General features: G+C 37.8%; 1 protein-coding gene across 1 annotated transcript in view; it reads right to left on the bottom strand.

The window, feature by feature from the left end:
* Positions 1-10970: 10970 nt before the first annotated feature.
* LOC150100687 (uncharacterized) overlaps positions 10971-20564 on the bottom strand; it is a 185840-nt gene continuing 176246 nt past the window's right edge. Inside the window, exons 8-9 of the mRNA XM_090401119.1 lie at positions 17751-17963; positions 10971-14355 (exon numbers count right to left, since the gene is read on the bottom strand). Coding sequence (XP_090257245.1) covers positions 17791-17963 — 173 coding nt within the window. The 3' untranslated portion in view covers positions 10971-14355; positions 17751-17790. The remainder of the gene's footprint in view (positions 14356-17750; positions 17964-20564) is intronic.

Here is a 20564-nt window from a genome sequence, read left to right on the forward strand (position 1 = left end):
GGTATTGGATTGAATGAATCAATCACCGCATCTCACGGTCGATTCCTTCCCCATAAATCTGACAATTGACAATTGACATTTCTGTCTTTAGAGGTGAAGCAAGATGCTTTTCATATTCCCCGCTATCTGTTGTGGTTACAGTGAGGGTAAAATTTACGAGCAGTTTGCTCGCCCTGAATGGGCATGGAGATTATGCATCGCTAAAGGAGGCCAATATAGCTTTTGGTCTTCTATATTTGAATATGTCCGTTGGATCGTATGCTGCAATTTGCTGAACCAAATCGTTGGAGTGTGTGGACGTCTTTAGGATGAACTTGGATGCTAAGGATTGCAGAAAAGAGAAAATATAGGGAATATTTGTGTCTCTGTGGAGTTGATTGTTTCTAACATACCACGGGGCGTTCAGAATCATTCTCAAGCACTTGTTCTGCACTCGCTGTATCTTGATAATGTTAGCATTAGAGGTGTGGCTCCAGGCTGGAGAGGCATAGGTGATTATAGGACGAATCGTCATCTGGTATAGTTGCAATTTGATTCTGTTGCTGAGTTTGCTATTTCTATTAATTAGCGGATAGATCTGAGCTATGGCTTTACATGCCTTTGCGCACGTAGACTTCATGTTGAAAGATAGCTTTTTGTCAAGCATTACACCCAGGTATTTTGTTTCTGTCTGCCAGGGAATTTTAGTATTGAATAGTAACACATCTCCTGCAGGCTTTTCAGGAAGTTGACTTCCAATCTCCACTTGGAGAGCCAACCCCCTCCAGCTTTAGAAGGTTTTCTTGAAGCTTTCTGGTAATGAAATGGGGTCTGAGAGATCTGGTCAGTATTGCCGTATCGTCCGCATACAGGGCCAAAATGGAAGTCATCGGATTGTGTGGGATGTCCGACGTATACAGAAAACAGCAATGGAGCTAGTAGGGATCCCTGCGGCACTCCAGCAATGATATGGCGCTGGGACGATGTAGAACCGTTGATTTTTACTTGCATTGATCTATTCCGAAGACATGAGTGGATTAGATGAACCATTTTTAGTGAGGTACCGGCTGAGATAAGTTTGTCCAAAATGCCAGATTTTGTCAAATGCTTTGGATAGGTCTAGGAAAACAGCTCCTGTGCACTGGCGCCAGTTATAGATGGTGGTGATGTATTCGACAATTCTGTGCATTTGCTGAGTAGTACTATGGTGTTGCCTGAAACCAAACTGTTCTTTAGGGACGATGTTTAGGTCGTTTACTGAGGTTTGGAGTCGTGAGAGGATGACCTTCTCTGCAACCTTACCCAGATTTGAGATGTGACTGATTGGACGATAATTTTGCGGTAAGTGTGGGTCCTTGCCTGGCTTATGTATAGGAATCACATCAGCCAGTTTCCAGGTGGAAGGAAAATAGTGAAATCTTGAGATTGCATTTATTATACTGGTCTGGTGCCCTACAGCTTTTCGAAGCAGCAGCTTGGTCACCCTGTTTGTGATGCCGTCTGGTCCAGGAGCTTTATTGTTCTTAAGATTTTTAATAATATCATATAATTCAACAGGTGATGTGGGTGCAATATGGTCAGCACTGGTATCTGGGAGATTTAATGCATGCCAGACCTGTCTGTGGATTTTGTACAGATGATTGAAATCTAAGTTGTTATAAGAAGGTTTGCACTGATCCTCAAGATTCATTAGTATGGCTTCTGCCTTATCTGCATCTGTGTGAACTAAGCCCTGGTTTGAGATTATGGAGGGGGGATCTGTTTTTATTTCTGTTTCTCAGTAACCCCCAGATAGAGTGATCAATAGGTGAGATAGAGGCTAACGTTTTATCCCAAACTTGGTTTCTATGAGTTTTAAGTGCATCTCTCACTGCCCTGTTCAATCTCTTAAGGACTCAAGAGAAGAGGTGATAATAGCTGATAGATTCGAATGTGGATTATTCAGATTCTGGGTTTGTACTGTCTGTTTCGAGCGGACCACATCAGCATATGTTCTCGCTTGATGTTAAAGATTCATTTTCTTAAGGGGCTCAGTTAATGATGGGCGAGCACCTGTTGTCGTGATCTCACTCTTGGAGAACTGAAGAGCCTGAGCTTCAGGAACACTCGCACTAGATGACGAGGTAGACCGATGATCTGGATCGCTCCATATGATTTTGAGGTGATGTATGCACCCTCTATAATTAGCTGGGTGAGGACCACCACAATTAGCGCACTTAGCCGGGGTGGATATTTTGGCTTGGCACAGGTATTTGTGAGGTGATTCTCGCCACATTTTAGGCATTGAACTGAGCTTTGCATAGCTTCTGGGCATGGCCAAATTTTTGGCATCGGTGGCACTACCCAGAAGATGCTTTCTTTCTCAATGGTTCTGGGGTGATTTTGAGTCCACAGATTGATTTTAGATTATAGATGTCTTTGTAAATGTTGTGAATCTCAACCAAGACCAAAGGCATAGGTGTCTTATTTGATCTAAACATTCTAGTGCCCTTTATGGGGGGTAGTTCCTGTAAGTTAAGGTCAGTAACTATTTCATTCGTGTCAATATCCTCGGAGACTCCTCGTAGGACTACTTTCAGATTTTTTTCGGAGCAAGTGAAAATGTGTGATATTGAGTTCTTCTTGCGTCCAGTTCCTTTGTAAGATTTCTATAATCAGCACCGTGGTGGGCTGAATTCTTATACCTTCGTCTACATTTTGGGCAGATGTATAACTTATTTGTAAGCTAGCCATGATGGTTCTAAGTATTGTCCATCTCTGCTTTTCCCTTAGGATAATCGGTGGCACCTTTTCATTGGGGGAGGCAGAGGGATCTGTAATGGGAACATCCTCGTCCATACCAACATCAATTGTTGGCTGAGTAGCGAAAGTTTTTCGCTTCTTACGAGCGTGGATTTCTCCTTGATCAGAAGTAGAGACAACTAGATTGAGTTTTTCCTCTTTTTGAGGAGAGTTTTCATTTTCCTCAACGTCGACTTCAGGTGAGGAATACAAGTTTAAATAGCTGGGCCAATCCCGTTCAAACTTTTTGAGAAGCTTTTTAATAAAAGTGAGTGCTAGCTTTTTATCGAGTGACTCGATAATGATGTCGGGGTCGATCATGCTAGCAGGCTATGTTAGCTTGAACTTCTTTTGGAGTTTATCAATAAGTACAAGAGCTGGCTCTTTATCGAGCAAATCAGTGAATACGTCTAGGTCAGGTATGCTCATATCGTTTTAACTGCGTATGAGCATTAATAAAAATCCCGCAGGTCTAAAAGACCTACCAGCAGAAATTTTGTTTTTGTAGAATATCCCGCAGCCGCAAAGGACTGCCAGCAATACCAAGAGTAGACTAAAGAAAGCAATAGCAATTAACTTGCATCTAATCAAAAAGTCTTACCTTGGTATTTTTCATAAAATGAAGAAAGCTTCAAACTCCATTCACTCAATTCTAATCCCATAAATCTGAGATTTTGTTGCAGTCTTAAAACGATGAGAATACTAAGAATTTATATGGTGTGGCTATTTATTGCTTAATGATAATACTGGAACAGTAAATATTTTAAAGTTTTTATTTTTTCAAAGATTATTATTATTGCATTTTATTTTTTGAATTTTATTTTGAATTTAATTTGTTATTATATTTTCTAGTTACCACCGATGCATTTTTCATCAGTAATTAGTTTCCAAATATGTTAACTTTCAATTTTAAAAACGGAACTTTTTTTTTTTTTTTTTTACAAAAAGTTTCCGTTTTCGAAATTCGGAATTTCTTGAAAAGTTGCGTTTAAAATTTTTTCGATTCCAAACTACTTTATAGTCAAGAACGTAGCTATTTTACTCAGTCATAAAAAAAAAATGTTACTATATTGCTAACGGTCCCGATAGATGGCAGCACCTGATAATAATACTTGAAAGAAGCAATCTTTTTGAGGAGTTGTGCGTAATGTCACAGAATACAGAAGCGGAAGGCGCGTGGCTCAATTGTTGTGATACGAAATGAATGAATTGCACACGAAAGTTGCTACTCTACAAGAATACTAATAGGTTTTGCACAGGCCTACGATGGAAAAGTGGACTGAGAAGTAATAATTGATTCTTATAGATTTTTAGGTGCCGTGTTTTAAGTAGTGTTTGTAATGGCGTCAAGAGGCTGCAAAAATTCACTTAACACCAAATACCCGTGCTTTTTGTGCGAGTGGGAGAGCTGCGATGGAGAGCAACATTGGATCAAGAAGGAATGGCCAGAAAGAGTCACATTAGAAGCTGGAAGTAAAAACGTGCAACGGAAACTTTGGTTGCTCGGGAAAAAATCCTTTTACCCCCGCTTCACAAAAAGCTGGGATTGATGAAGCAATTTGTCAGGGCTTTATCGAAAGAAGGAGAATGTTTTAAATACATCTGTGCGAAAATTCTGGGATTGTCTACAGCAAAATTGAAAGAAGGTATTTTTATCTTTTCGGACATCAGGAAACTTATGAAAGATAAACTGTTTGAAGAAAAAATGGAAACTGTTGAAAACGTCGTGTGGATAGTTTTGAAAGAGGTGGTGACCAAATTTTTAGGAAATCACAAGGACCCCAACTATAAAGTGATTGTGGAAGACATTCTACAGAAATTCAAGGATTTCGGATGCTCCATGAGCTTAAAAGTGCACTTTCTCAACTCACATTTAGACTACTTTCCTGAGAATCTGGGAACTGTCAGCGAAGCGTAAGGAGATTCCACCAAGACATCAAGGAGATGGAAAGATGGTATCAGGGCAGGTGGGTGTTGGATGTTGCGCAGAGACGACCCGGGAAAAGAATTTCACAGACAAAGTTCAAAAAGAAGCTTTGAAGGAAAAAGAAAAAGACACCACAACGAAATATAAAGTACGAACTAGAGATTCATCTTTAATTACTTTAATAAAATTGTTTATGGAAATTTTTAAATACTATTATTTAACTTAATATAATGCGTATTAAAGCTATTTTACTTTAATATTGAGATCCATTTTCTGTGAAAAATCCTCACGTGATAGAGAAAAATTGAAGAGAGATTTTTGAAGTCAGCGGTCAAAAATAAATCAGAAACAGACTTAGAAATCAAAGTTTGAAACAAGAAAGAAGTAATAGCTTCATAAATCTTCATGTAATGCATTCTAGCAACCTGAGATGTCCATGGGTTAAGATTCATAAATCGGCAATCCTGTCCTGGTCTATTGGATTATGGATATTTAGCGACTCCAAAGGGACTTATTGCAGAAGGAATCACAAAAGATATGATACTGTGAAAATAAGATGCTGTGACGATGGTAGAGAGGATTCTAGAGACTAAAATCTTCATCATAAAATTCCTGATACGCCATCTGGTGAGATGTACAAGATATTATGATAGTACTGCTCGAAAATGTTACAAGATTACTTACTCCAGATAGTTTTCCTCCAAGTCCGCAATCTTATCAGATCTCAAATTGGGTCATCAAGAGCATTTCCCACTAAATCAGTCCACCTAGACCTTGGATTTCCTCTGGATCTTTTTCTGTCGTCCTGGCAAAGAATAATGGTTTCACTAATCTTTCCTCTCGTATTCTGTTTAAGTGACCAAACCACCTGAGATTAGCTCCGATAACACATCCCTCAATTGTGATAATGTCAAGTTTCTTCTTAATATTCTCATTTTTAATATGATTTTTGTTGATATATCTCTTCACTGTAATTTTCTCAAAACTCTCAAATGGTTTATCTCTGGTCTCCGGTCTTTGGTCAAGTGTTTTACTTCTGACCCAGCTCTCAGATTCATAAGTTAAAATTGGTTTAAGCATGTCTTGTATACAGTTTAGTGTTCCGACTAATTTCTCTCTTATTCCATATGAATTTATTCAATTGACTTCCCACCATACCAGCTTTGCTGATTCTGTTGTCTCTTTCCATCTTTAATTTACCATCTTCACTAAAAATCGTGCCTAAGTAGCTGAAATGTTTTACTTGTTCCACAGGTTCTCCATTCACAACGCAGTTGATATTTTCAATGCTTCAGCCTATTTTTATTGTCTTTGTCTGATTTTCATTTCAAATTTATTACAACAATTACTAAACTCAGTAATTGTTTTGATAATTATCTATCTATATAAAGTAAAGAGTTGAGACTAAACTAACACCTCCAGTTCTGATATTAGTTTTAATATCACAACTTCATAATACGATTCAAACAGATGATGAATAAGAGTGGAGATAATACGCATCCTTGTCGTTCAACTGATTTAACATCATGACATCTTCTTGTGCCTCCTTCATTTCTAACTGCTGACTTATAACTAATATTTGGGATTTTAGCCGACAAATTGGTTTAAACCAAAAGTGATTTATAAAAATCTTTATTTTTTTTTTAAATTTGTTTTATTCCTAAGACACAGTGAGTTACAATGATGGCCGACAGTAGAAAAATAGTTTAAGAAGCTTGTTGTCAAACGAAAATTCCACTTATGAGTACATCAACGAACTTGTAACTGTCTTGAGTTCCTTAGGATTGCTTCTATACGCGTATATAACAAAATAATTTTGTTTCATTTTGAGAGATGAATGAAACAAAACTATTTTGTTATATACGCGTATATATAACATCGTGTTTTACCAAATTATTATTTTATTTTTTTATTATTATTTTATTACAATAGGAGGGCACCTATTGTACAACTCTCCGTATCCACCACTATACCGATCCTCTCCTACCAATCATCTACATCAGCGCCATCTACATTATCTGTAGTCTTTTGTTAATTTCAAACGATCCTTAGTGCTCTACGCATAGTTTTTTTTCTCTCTTAAATTCGTGTCCAACGAATACAGTCCATCGTCGATATCAAATCGACGATGGACTGTATTAATTGGATAGTGGGATCAACAAAGATGGCACCAGGCATCTCCATAGCAATATCATTATCCAAAATACGATTTCTCAATTTACATAATTGCCTTCGAAACACTTGGATGTAAATGGTGAAGAACAACTTCTTGTTTATTATTATTTTAGGACTAGATTACTTTTGAATCTTCATAGAAGTAGTTGCCAAGGTTTGTGTGATTAGAATAGTCAATATACAGAATAAATATAGAAGCGATGGGCAAATAAAATGTTTAAAATAAAATTTGTAGACTGATATTGGATAATTACAGAAGATGCACCCAATGTCTTAATCATGTGTGTGTGTGTGTGTGTGTGTGTGTGTGACCGAGAAGAAGGTTACTTAAAGATGCTCCATAAAATATGAGCCTGTTATGTGTACTTGGAAATAGAGTGACTCTGGCTTGCCTATTCCAACCACACTTTACCACCATCTCCATTAATGAAGTACTTTTGCTGCTGATTTTTAGATTTGATGAGAAATCGATCCATTTTGAAGGCAACCCAGACTAATTACTCCACTAAAACTTAATAGTTATTTAAAGTCACTTGAAAACGATTTTTTTAATACCTTCGTAATTTTCACCAATTAATGCTTGTAATTATTACGACAGATATGTCGCCTGTAAAATTTAGATTAGATCATCGAAATAACAAACTAAATTCAATTCACCTAAAGGTTCTTATATTCTTATACACTTTAGCAATTTGTAATTGATACCAGCAGGCGAACCCTAATATCGCGTGTGTCCACCTTTTGGCTTTGATCACCTCCTGCTCCCTTTGAGGAAGGCTTTTCGACAGCCCGTCCTCAATCTGTCGCTGTACTCAGAGCTGCTTTGATGGAGGAATGGAAACTAAGCGAGGACGAGCTGCTCTGGACCTCAATCGCCGCTCCAATTCGTCCCCCAAGTGTTCGATGGGGTTGAGGTCAGGACTCTTCACATGCCAAGGTAGTCGTTTAATCTCCACCTCTTCATACCATTCCATAACAGCTGCAGTTTTACTTCATGGGCATTGTCGTCTTGATAGTAACACGTGTCCGTTCCATAAAAACTCCACAGTGTAGGCAGCACTTGATTATCCAGAATACCAAGGTGCTGAGCTGTCTTCGTGGAACTATGCACAACGACCAGTGGTTCACTCCAAACCAGCTGAATGCACCCCACATTATTACTCCTCCAAACTTTACTGTGGATACAACAAGCTGCGGTAACAAGTGTTTACCAGGCTGCCTGCCATCAGACTGGAAACAGGTGAACCTTGATTCATCGCTTCAGAGTACCGTTTTCCACTGGTCACTTGTACAGTTCACAAGCTCTTTGCAACAAGCCGAATGCTTCCATAGAAGCGTTCGGCTTGTGCCTCTACTCTTCTATGGAAACCCATTAAATGGAGTTCTTTTCGTACAGTATTAGTGCTCACCATGGTGTTCCTGGTGCTCTGGAACTCACCACGGATGGCCTGTAGTGTCTGTTTATTGTGTGCCACCTGTTTTGCACCCTCCTGTCCCTGTCAGTCATTTTCCGCGCTCGCCATAGATGTGTTCTTGCAGTAGTGATGTGAGAACGTCTCCATTTGTTGGTCACATCGCCAACCGTTGATTTTGGATGCTCCAGTTGAGCGGCAAGCACATATGGACATATCACCAATGTGGCAGCCCACGATGACACCTGTCTCGAAGTCACCGAGTTCACGTCGTATTGCCATACCACCTGTATTCAACTGCTACGATGAAATACTTCTTCCAGCTATCTGTACACCGTTTTTATGTTATTAACAAACCTGGAATGTTCCATAACTTCAAATAACAGAGGTGTTCGGACAGTTATTGACAGATAGCGTACACTGCTCGAAAAGAAATCAAGGGACACCCACTTTAATAAGATGTAGAACTGCCTTTTGCTGCGATGACTGCATTAATCCTACGGGCATACTTTTCACAGGCCTAAGACAGCGATCAATAGGAATTTTGGACCATTCTCCCTGCAGGCATATATAACGACGTCCTGGACTATTGTGGGGCGGGCATCTCTTGACCTCGTACAACGCTCTAGTTCATCACACAGATATTCAATAAGGTTGATAACCCCACTGTGAAGGCCAGTCACTTGTGGTGCATTGTCTTGCTAAAAGAGACAACGGTCAGTTCGTAAAAACGTCACAAAGTAGGAAGCACATTGAATTCTGCACAATGTACAGATACATCTCAGAGTTCAATGTTAGGGCAACGCACTCTGTTAGGAGGTGTAGAGTGATTCGTCGCTCCATAACACAGTTTTCCAAGCTCCCACGTTTACAGTGGGAGATGGAAGCTTGGACGTCATGCTCTTTACACCACTGGACGATGCTGCATGTATAATGTGGGCTTGCATGTTGCGGTCCTACCATGGAAACCCATGTTGTGAGTCTCGGTTCTGAATGTTTTGTACAGATGCGTGTTCCAGTTATGTCCGGAACTCTGTGCTTCCATCTCAGTTTGGTATCAGTGATTGTTGATCTGGGATGGCCCAGTTTGTGAACAATTTACCTGCAACATGACATCCTATCACAAACCTCTTTTAAACTCCGTCAGTTTATGATCCTCTTTCATAAAAATTGCATATGTTGGTGTTTATGTGTAGGGAGAATTGAAATGTATTTTTAATGCATTTATACCTAGCCTGAGCAGTTAGATTACTCACTCTCCAACCAACAGACGAGTTCGATCTCGTCGTAGGCATCGATGATTTTCATCGCTCGGTGTGATCCTACAATCCCCCTTATTGGCGGCTCGAAGTGGTTTGAAAAACTTCCATGTTGGGTGTCTAGAGCAGGGCTATTGGACGTGCAACAAATACAAAAATATATAAATGAGAAAAAAATTAAAAATTCTTAGTCCATGCATGGTACCAAATGCGTATGAAAATGTCTTGGTAACAATAAATTAATATCAATGTTTCCTATGGATGACTTAAGCCTAACTGCTTGCTTATATGTTTCGACTGAGCTTTTATCGTACTATACAGTACAGAATTAGGTTTAAGTGATGTTTAAGCACCCCCCCCCCCCAGCTGTAAGCGTGGATTAGAGTTCTGATAACTGAGCAGTTTCCTTATATTAATAGTAAGACTGTTTTTTTTTTTTTTATTATTATTTATGTGCTAGAATTTTGTGAGATTGCATTTAAGTGCAGGGAAGGATATTGCGGTTTAATTTAAAAAAAAATCGATTTAGTTTTGAGAAAATGTGAATAAATCATTGCAAGTTCAATACGATTGCGTTTTTGTTTATGTATTTATCTTTCTACAGTAAATCGATGTTGCCAGCAGTATGTAGACGAGACAAATGTTCAATTTATCTACGACTATCGTTTTTCCGGGATAAAAATCAAACCAATGTGTTTATTTAGATTTTTAAGTGTGGTAATACACAGATAATTTTGTTTTACCTTAATGTAAACAACTTTTTACACACATTTAAGTCTAATGTTTAATATTACTACTACTACTATCAAATATTGGTAGTTCACAATGGAACTTCCAGCCTGTTATACGCTACTCAGTAGGGGTTGGTCCTAAAAACGAAAATATAGGCAACAACAAAGTTGTCGTAACAAGATCGACCTTACAAAACTCCCCCCCCCCCCCACACACACACTCACTCTATAGAAGAGGGAGTTCATCATCAAAACGAATGGTAATTTCGATAGAAATACTGTTGGCTCCTCTTGTATAAAAACCATCAACTCCTAATGTTTTCTTTTCTTTTTGAAAATAGATGATTTTTATACTGAGTTAGTTCGTATCAGACTTTTACTGTAAGAATGGTTTTTCTTTTCAGTGTGTGTTCTGTTTATTCCAACATAAAACCTCTGCTTCAAGCACATTCGGGAGTTAATTACGTGTATTGTAAAGGTGTGAATTTGGGTCATTTATGGAGTTCATGCTACTGTTGTCACCCTAGACGAATTCTCCCAGAAGGTTTATAACTGTCAAATCAAGTTGTATTTAATATACTGTATTTACTGCTTCGAAAGAATCGGTCATCCGTATTTTTTAACAATGTTCTTCATCTGTTGAAAACATCGCTCTTCACACCTGAAAAACAGTTGTGTGTGTGGGATGAACACAAGGACTCAACAGTCATATTTATCACGGATTTATTTATGTTACAGGAGTACAAAATATATATCATGTATGTATAACTTAGTTCTGAGGTCTTCCGCAATGCAGGCGTCATCTAATCAGACGACAGACTGTCTAACCAGCCGTCCTGTCCATAAGGAATGTATGGCATCATATCATCCGTAGCAGCGCACACACACACACACACACACACACACACGCACATATACAAGCTCGCACTCTCTCTCACACATACACATATTACATGCACACCGGTGCACACATTCGGAATATTTTTATATATATCTTTTCTTCAAAGTAACAAATTTGAGCCTTTTTTAGAATAATCTTAATATCGGAGTCACTATTTCATTCATTTATTTTTTTTTTCTCGATTATCAAACGCCTTGTATGTTTGTTCATACCCCCACATCATACACTAACAGTTTGCATTGAAGATTTAAAAAAAAAAAAAAAAAAAAAAATCCCAGTTCTTTTTCCATAGGAGGCATCGTACGCTCGAGCAGTTTGACTATCCTGAGCAAATATATGATGGAATGTTTTTTTTTTTTTATTATTTTTTTGTTAAAATTCTTACCTGGATAGGTAGGCTTAGGCAACGATCGTAACTATGAACGTCAAAAAATATTTTTTTCTTCTTCGAATTTCTAGTAAAGACTACATATTAAGGTTTAAAAATTTATTTGTTCGTTTTTTTTTTTTTTTTTTTTTAAAGTGACGAAACTCGTGTTACGTTTGCGAATAATCTTGATGAGATTCTGTGCAGTATTTGCTATTTGTCTTTCTAAGCTGGTGTCCCGAAAGAGCAAGAGTGCCACCTGGTGGACAACAGAAATAAAACTGTATTTAAATTTGAAGGAAATGCAACATCCGGGTATCTCCGAAAGAAACCGACATTGATAGATAAGAGAAAAGGAAATCAAACTTAAAGCTAAATGACAAATTACATGGTAAAATTTTTAATACCTCGTGGTATTTTTCTTATTCAAAAACACACACACAAACAGTTTACAAACTATTTCCAGAAGACAAGACTTAACGATGAAAAAAAAAAAAAATTAATGCCCATTGTAATGACTGTAAGAAATAGTTCAGTAAGCTTAAATAAAGAAGACTGAATAGCAAAATTAAATAATAATAATATAATAACAATAATAAAGTAGTTCCTTGAATACACACACATCATTTTTGCATTATAAATACGTCTGTCCATGAATGAGGTTTGTGGCGCCATCTATCGACATTGTCATAAAACGATTCAATGTTTATTTCTTCCCGACAAGGAAATGCGATCCTATTACAACTAGCACATTACCTTATTTTTTTTTTACGAGATCAACAACGCTGTTAAAAATTTCAGTCTTAAGACTTGAAGGCACACAGTGATGTGGCTTCAGAGATATATTTGTTCATATAAGAAAGCGAAATCAGCTATATTATTTTTTTAAACAAAATTATCTACTAAAGAAATGAAGAGCTAAGTTGTTGAAAATAAGACCAAACACCTCAAATACAAAAAAAAAAAAGACGAAGTTGTCTGATAACAGCATAAAATAATCAATCCATGTGAGCGATTAGAATTTCCAGAATATTTTAACAGTTACCTTCTCCATAATACAAGTATAAGAAAATTCTGAGAAAGAATTAAGGAGATTTCATATGAATAATAGAGAGAGAGAGAGAGAGAGAGGCAGATATTAAGCTTGAGCAAGAACCGCAGAAGAAAAAATTCTTCCTCCAAAATATATATATATATTTATTTTATTTTATTTGGCCGCATTTTACTAAGTTTAAGATTTTGACACCAGATGGCAGCACAGTATCGCACTGCATAGTGTTGCAATGGAATGGATTTATCACAGACCTTAAAAACATCTACTTTCACTTATTTGATCGGGAATAAAAGGTCAAACACAAGTACCACAAATTTAGTACCGACATTTAGTTAAAATACTATTTTGTTCGACAAAGAAAACCGATGTAAAAATACAAATAAAAACAAGACACGCTTACTGCATGCTCAAAAATTTGCTCATGAAGATCAGAACGACAAAAATAATATTTTAGCATCAGAGGTTACAAGTCTATTTCTTTAACAGGTGACAAGTAACGCCACCTAACGAACATTTATGCACCTCTAAAAAAATTGTCCATTTCACCTCAGAAATAATGTAAAAAAATTCATGGCAAAAGACTTGAGCAGCAGTAGTACATCAACCTACCGCCAGATGGCAGTATTGGTCATTAGATTATACTATCCTAATATACGCCAAAATTCTGGCGATCGTTAATTGCTTTTTTTTTTTTTTTAAATGTGTCTTTCTTTTTTAAAACTCAAAGAAAGTGTACATCTTAGCAATACTTTTTTCATCTGAAATCTATTTATATAAAATGTGGATTTATCAATGTTTGTCGTAATTTTTTTTTTTTTTTTTTTAAATCGTACGTATATTCAAGCTCTTCAAACCTATGGGGGGAAAAAAAAGGTTCATTCGATTATAAGGGGAACGAGGTTTAAAGATATTTTAGTACAGAATTTGTAAATTATCTAGCACAGATTAAAAATCTTAATATACTCTGAGAATATTCTGGTTTTGTACTCCAAGATGTCACTGAACGTATATATATATATTTATAATATACATATAAAGGTATGTATATATATATATAGGTAGGCGACCTTAGATTTGACTGGCCTTTGTCAAAAGCTGGATTAAGGGGGATAAAGTCGTCAATTTCCCCCTTGTCCTGCTCATAAGAGACATACACAATATAATAATAATAATACACAGTTTGTCTTTGAAGGTCGTGCAAAAAATGCACTTGTCAACAAGGAAGCCCTAGTTTGGAACACACCATTGTCAACAGGGGGCAGCACATTCTCGTGTGTTATTTATCAGTCCTTTCTCTGTCTGAGTGAGGATGTTTAAGAAAGGGGAAAAAGGGTACAGGGGAAAAGAGCATAGAGAAAGAGGATATCTAAATAGAGGCTTCCACGCTCTTTTGTCTTCCTGAATTTTTCTTCAGGGCGTCAAATGATTGGTCACAAAATTAAGGGGATGGGGTGGATTGATGGGTGGTGACATCCAACTGGCCACTTTGAACCCGTGTCGTATGGTTATAAAGGGAGTGGAGAGCTCTTCGTAAAGAATGCGAAACACAACGTAGTCAAACTTTGGGATGAGGCTGTTCCATGGTGTGGGACACTCCATTAGGCGAAAATCTCGGCTCGTAGCCTGGAGACACGTCAAAAACAAAAGATAAAAAAAACGAAACAAAAAAAAAACGCTGGCCTTGGTACCTCAGATTAAACCCTCTGATCGGTTGTTCTAGATACAGGAACTGCGGCTAGGGGGCTAGCATGAGAGTTGATATTGAATATCTGGAAAAACAAATTGCAGTCAGTGATTAGAATAGCAGTTGTACGAAATAATGTAATGAAAAATATTACAAACAAAAAAAAAAAAAAACACAAATATATTAAGACATCATTTTTGTGCACAGAATTTATTTCACTGAGGTAGTAATGGATAAAAAAATAAATAATAAATAAAATAATAAAAAAAAGAGAGAGAAAGGGATGTGTGACCTTCCCCTCCGAACAAAAACACAATTCTTCAGTTGTGGAACTTTATTTTTTTTTTAAATTCTTTTTTAAACAATAAACGAAATCAATATCATTTATTCTCAGAAAAAAATAAAAAATAAAAAATATTAAGCTGGATCCGTCAGTCATGAATATAACTACAGGTTGGCCATAAAATAACTTTCCCTCTTTGGAGGCATCTGTAGCTAAAACCAATAAACGGAATGAGACCAAATTTTATATTGAGACTTTTGAAGGCATGGAGAGATGATTTCCGCGAAAAAAAAAAATTTAGTACCAAAAGTCGCCGATGGGGGAAATTTTGGCGCTGGCGCAGCCGAAAACAAGCGGATAATTCCATTAAAGGCAGATAAAATGGAATAATAACATTTAGACGGTGTAAGCGACAGCCGCGTCACTCATTCCAGCTGGATATGTGGCGCGTTACAATGATAATAATAATAATAATAATAATTAAACTAAAACAACAACTTGTCAGAGACACAGAAATTAATGTAGTGATTGAACTCACAGGAAATAATGTTCCTGGACCACATATACGATTTTCAGTGTGCTGACCTTTCTTGTGTACAACAAATTGCATCCGGTGTGCGACATGCTCTACAGCTCAGCGTAAGGAGTCTGACTGGATGTTCATAACTGCTCGTTTTAGGTTCTCTTTCAAGACATGCAAGTTGGGAACGCCACCAACATACACAACGGATTTGAAGTGAAGCATTTTCCGTAAGATTTTCCAGACTGTACCATAAGCCATATCAAGTTTGCGAGCTATGACACGAGCGCTTGGACCAGTACTGGTTCCTGTGTCGTCGAACACCGCAGTAGCAACGTCTGTTACTGTCTCTTCTTGCACTGCTTTCCCGACTCTGCCAGGTCTAACTCCTAGTGATCTAGTTTCTTCAAACTTCTTAATCATAGCTCTCAGTGCTACAGCTGACATAAGACCTGTGCGCAGGTTATGAAGTCTTCTAAATTCCCGAAGGGCCGCTATGGCATTGCACTGTTTGAGGTTAAACAACTTAACAAGTAAAGCATGCTGAGGCAAGATAGGACGCATATCGAGCACAATTCGTCAGTCATTCGAATAACTGCCTGAACGTTCCCAATCCCTTTTTAAGTGGAATTGGTGGCGCTTCTGTCATCAATTCGAAAGCAGTAAAATTTGCATAATCCTTTTTACCTGCGTTTACTGCAAATATTTGACTGCTTTCGGCTCCGCGCGCCAAAATTTCCCCTATTGGCGAATTTTGGTACTAACTATTTTTTTCGAGGAATTCATCTCTCAATGCCTTCAAAAGTCTCAATATAAAATTTGGTCTCATTCCGTGTATTAGTTTTAGCTACAGATACCTCCAAAGAGGGAAAATTAATTTATGGCCACCCTGTAGAAGTCACCCTTTATTTAGGATTTTAAGTCATACGACTTAAAATCCTAAATAAAATTTATTGAATTCTTATTTGATTCAGTGGTAATAGTAGGGAAGAATTTACTATCATCAACTTTTCTGAATTCTTTATTTCTTTAGTTTTTTTTTTTTTTTAAACCTTTTTTTTTTTTAAAAAAAAAACCTCTTCAGATTTGATGAGATTCTTCAAAACATTATGTTATAAAGGCTACAAGTGTCATTTTATTATACCACAACCTCTGCAGCAATTGAAACAAAACAGGTACACTTTTTTTTCGCCGAAAGTGAATTTGAATCTTACTAATTCGATTATAGAATATAAAATAGGAGAAACCAATAATAATAATAATAATAATATACTCTCATTATGTATTGTGTTTCAGCACTAAATACGATGGAGAATTGTCCGTTACACTAAAGTTAAAGGTTAAAGCGACAAACACAATAAGGATCCTCAGTTTTAATAATTATTTATTCCTCTTCAGTTTACTTATTCTTAGATGTTTTTCTTTTTTCCCAAATAAATTCTTCATGCTATTAAAGATCATCCGAGTGATATCGACTAAATGTACTGTTGACTACTTCTGGAACTCTTAATGAAGATTGACAATCGACGAATCCGGATTGAATGTATGTTACCATTAAGAAAACGTGAATGGCTAATATTTTGGGGTGATTCTTCTCAGAATGGTCATTGATAGAAGACGTCTTGTTTGGAAACTTGGTAATAAGTTCCATAAAAGATTAATAAGTAATCTGCAGGAATTACATATTAAAAAAATTCGCATGATAAACACTAAAACTTATAAACACAAAACCAGACTCGTTGCATGTATTAATATCTGAAATTACAGTGTAACAAATCAAGCATCACTTCTTTTGCAGATTTAATGGACAAAACCATGTCCTTTCTCCAATCCGGGAGTCATCAATTCAAAATTTTATCTGGGGATAAGGTATTAGCTTACATGGTGACAATATGGATCTGGACTCTGCCAGCAAGACAACGCTCGGTGTCACAAGACTCGCATTTTGTAAGCGTGGTTTGAAGGGCATATCCAAGCATTTCGTCTACTTCTCTGGCCACCTAATTTTCCTGATTCGTATCCCATCGAACATTTGTGGAATCACGTGGAATGTGAAATCAGCCTACCAACACCAGTGCCTCGCTTGGTTGCTGATTTTCAGGATGTTATTATATCTAGTTTGTCCGATTCTTTCACTTTATTACATGCCTGAAGGCGAGACTGCGCTCTATAGAGCTGAAGCACATAAGGCCATGAGGCTAGTCTAAGACTCCAAATGACGAAGCCATTCAAGTACCTTGAAAGTGGTGGGTAGCTATTAAAATTTTATATACATGTAAAAAGTCGAATGAAACCAGATAAAACGTTCCTTACGTCACTGACGGGAGTCGAACCCAGGTCTTTCCAACCAAAAGGGATTCGTCTACACTGACTGAGCTACGGAGGCTTAAAAACAAATAATAAAATAAAATAAAAATCACATTTTTTCCTAATATGGACCCTTTCTGGGATCCCTTTCCCCACATTGCTGCCACGACTTCAACGAATGTTTTTTCTCCAAGATTAGAGCTTTGCAATCTTAAAAAAAAAAAAAAAAAAAAAAAAAAAAAAAAAACATGCGAATGGGTTCCAAGTCTGTTTTGGTCCCCTTCAACACTTCATTGCTTATACGAACACGATTTTAAATAAATAAAAAATAAAATCAAAATTTTTCTTAATGAAAGTATCATTCACTTACCATTCTCCTTCACACCCTGTGTGTCGTTTTAAAAGTGTCATTAATGCCTTTTCATATGTAGCGATAAATGATCAGACCGAGAAAACGACCTTTGACACAAGTGACATTTAAAAGGTTTCTGGCCTGTGTGTTTCCGGTAGTGGCGAGTTAATTCGTCTGACCGAGCAAACTTCCACGTGCATCCCTCCCATGTGCACGTGTAAGGCTTTTCACCTGAAAAAAAAAAATAAATAAATAAAACAAATAAATAACATCATAAAGATCGTATCGGAGATACTGAAATAAAGCAAGTTCTGTTTCGACCCATACTAATTAAACAGTTTTAACTGTGTGTGTGTGTGTGTGTGTGTGTGTGCGTGCGTGTTCAATGGCAATCGAAAGACGATGTCGGTCATCCCAAGACAACGAACTAAGAAAGGGGTTACACGACGAGCTGCCGTCTTCGCTCTTCTGCCTTCGAGACATAAGCTCACCCTCGCGTGGAAGCAATCGATTTAGTGTTTCTCTCATCCTGCCGCCGCCACATATGTGGCGCGCGCGCACGCACACACATTTTTCCTCGACACCCTGAGTTCGCTGGCCGACTGGGTCAGCATGCTCGACGACGACCTTAAATCGGACCGACAGGTCGGCACAACCGGTAGCATCATAGTCGCCGTGGACATTTTCCCACACCTACAGCGCCGCCCACAAAGAGGGGGGGAGGGCGGCGACGGCGGGTTGGAAGGAAACAGGGTTAAGGGAAAAGAGACGAACCTCGTGACTGCCTAATAGGTAGGCTTGACAGGAACGAGCTAAGTTGCGCGTCTGCTAATGCACCCGAAGCAGGAAAAGCAGGTCTCAACCCAGGTTGGTGCCATATCGCCCCCGGGTGGACTGACTCTCTTACCGGAGTCTGGTTTCTCACCACGTGCGAAGGGGTCACATGCAAGAGAGCGCGTTCCCACGCGGGGAATGTTAAAAGCCATGTGCCAACAGCATCATAGCGATGTTTTCTTCTTGTCTTTTTTGTCAGATGTCATCCTCGTTTCAGAGATACAAGGAAATTCGTGTCTTTTACCCCTTGCAAACCACCAGCACATCCTCTTCCTGCTGCTAGAGGGCACCATCTAACGGACTAGTTTCAGTTCACAAAACTGTAACGTTCACGACTCTTAGTTCGATCGTGTACCGCTAGGTGGAGCAGTCTGCTAATGGAAGTAGGCTCTTGATTACGATCTTCCTGAGGGGATCTTATTAGAAAGCCATTTGACCAACTTAATTCAGCTTGCTACCACCCTTAGGCGGATCCGATGTTCGTAAGGGTGAATATGCAAATGATATTCAACTCATCCCGCATCGAGATTGAATAAGATGCTATTAGAGATACGCACGGTCATTGAATGCAACTTGAACAGTAACCCTGACACCACTCCCCTGTCCATTGTGTTGGTTTGAATAATTCGCTGGTGCATTACCGGTTGTGTAACTATTCATAGTTGCATAGAACGATTTAAATCAACCAATGCTTACTCTGGTCACCAGCGAATCGTCTGTTGCATAGGAAAATAGAACTACTGCTATGTTGCTTTTAATATTACAACATGAATCTTGAAATGGGTTTGTTTTAATGGCTGTTCTAAGATTTTTATTTTCTTAATATTTATTTACTTTTAATATGATTCTACTGCTTTTACTTCGATTTCTAATTTAATTGAAGCCTTCCATTTTTCTAATCATGGCCCATACAATCACGTTTCGCATTATGACAGCAACAGTGCAGTCATGGCAACAGTTCGTTGCCATGACTACACAATAACCGGGCAGCTTATTCAGTATAGAGTTTAAAAAAAAAAAAGTTATAGAAATTCTTGTGAAATAAAAATTTCTCCAAGTCCAATGAAATTAAGTTGAGAATACTGAAAACACCCCCAGAATGCGTTTCTCATAATAGCCCAATAAACATCGCAGTAGCGGAAGCGCCACCTGGTGAATACTTCGAAATGCAGAGTTTCAGAATCCAAGTGAAGATTCTCTCAAAATTAGCATCTAATTTTGAGAGTATCTTCACTGGATCTTATTTCGGGAATCAATAATTAGATTCCAATAAAATACTCAAAAATAATAGTGGAATAAACACTAAAATGTAAACTAGTTATATCGGATTTTTTGAGTGTGAAAACACTATGCAGTTAAAATGATTTTATACATGATCATTACAAATTTCGCATTTTTTTTTCGCTAATTGAACAATAAAAGAATATTTTCCCTTTCATATTCGTTCTATACGGCATGAATTAGTTTCGCTATTTCTATAATTGTAATTGTCATTCGTGTATCACATAAGCCACAGGTTTTATGTGGAAGTGTTTACGTCATGCCACAGTTGCAAAATCCTCAATTGAAGTGAAATCAAGGAGTCAACCCAAATTTCTTTCTGAATTTCGAAGGAAAAAAAAAAGAAAAAAAAAGAAGTTAACAATAAACACAACAAAAGAAAACAGGCCTTTATTCGAATATTAGACAATTCGCAGAATAAAACCTAATTTGTCACAGCGACAATTTAGTTAGCAGATACCCGGGACAGTGCTGCCCTCTCGTGACCAATACAGGTCAACGCCCACACCGACTCATTACGTGTCGGGATAGCGAAATAAATAAATAGTGGAATTTGATCGAGCAGCCTTAGGACGACCTGGACGGAAGACTCTATCACCGGTTGGGTCCCACGGCAGACGCTGCAGTTTGTCCGGTCAGCGGGTACACCCTGCCTCCGGGGAGGGGTCACACTGGGGGTCAACTGGTGCTGGTGAGAAGTAGACCATTTCTTCGGTC

Source organism: Typopeltis vanoorti, chromosome 12, assembly GCF_054136105.1.
Source record: "Typopeltis vanoorti isolate ZY-2024b chromosome 12, IOZ_Tvanoo_1.0, whole genome shotgun sequence".
NCBI lineage: Eukaryota > Metazoa > Arthropoda > Arachnida > Uropygi > Thelyphonidae > Typopeltis > Typopeltis vanoorti.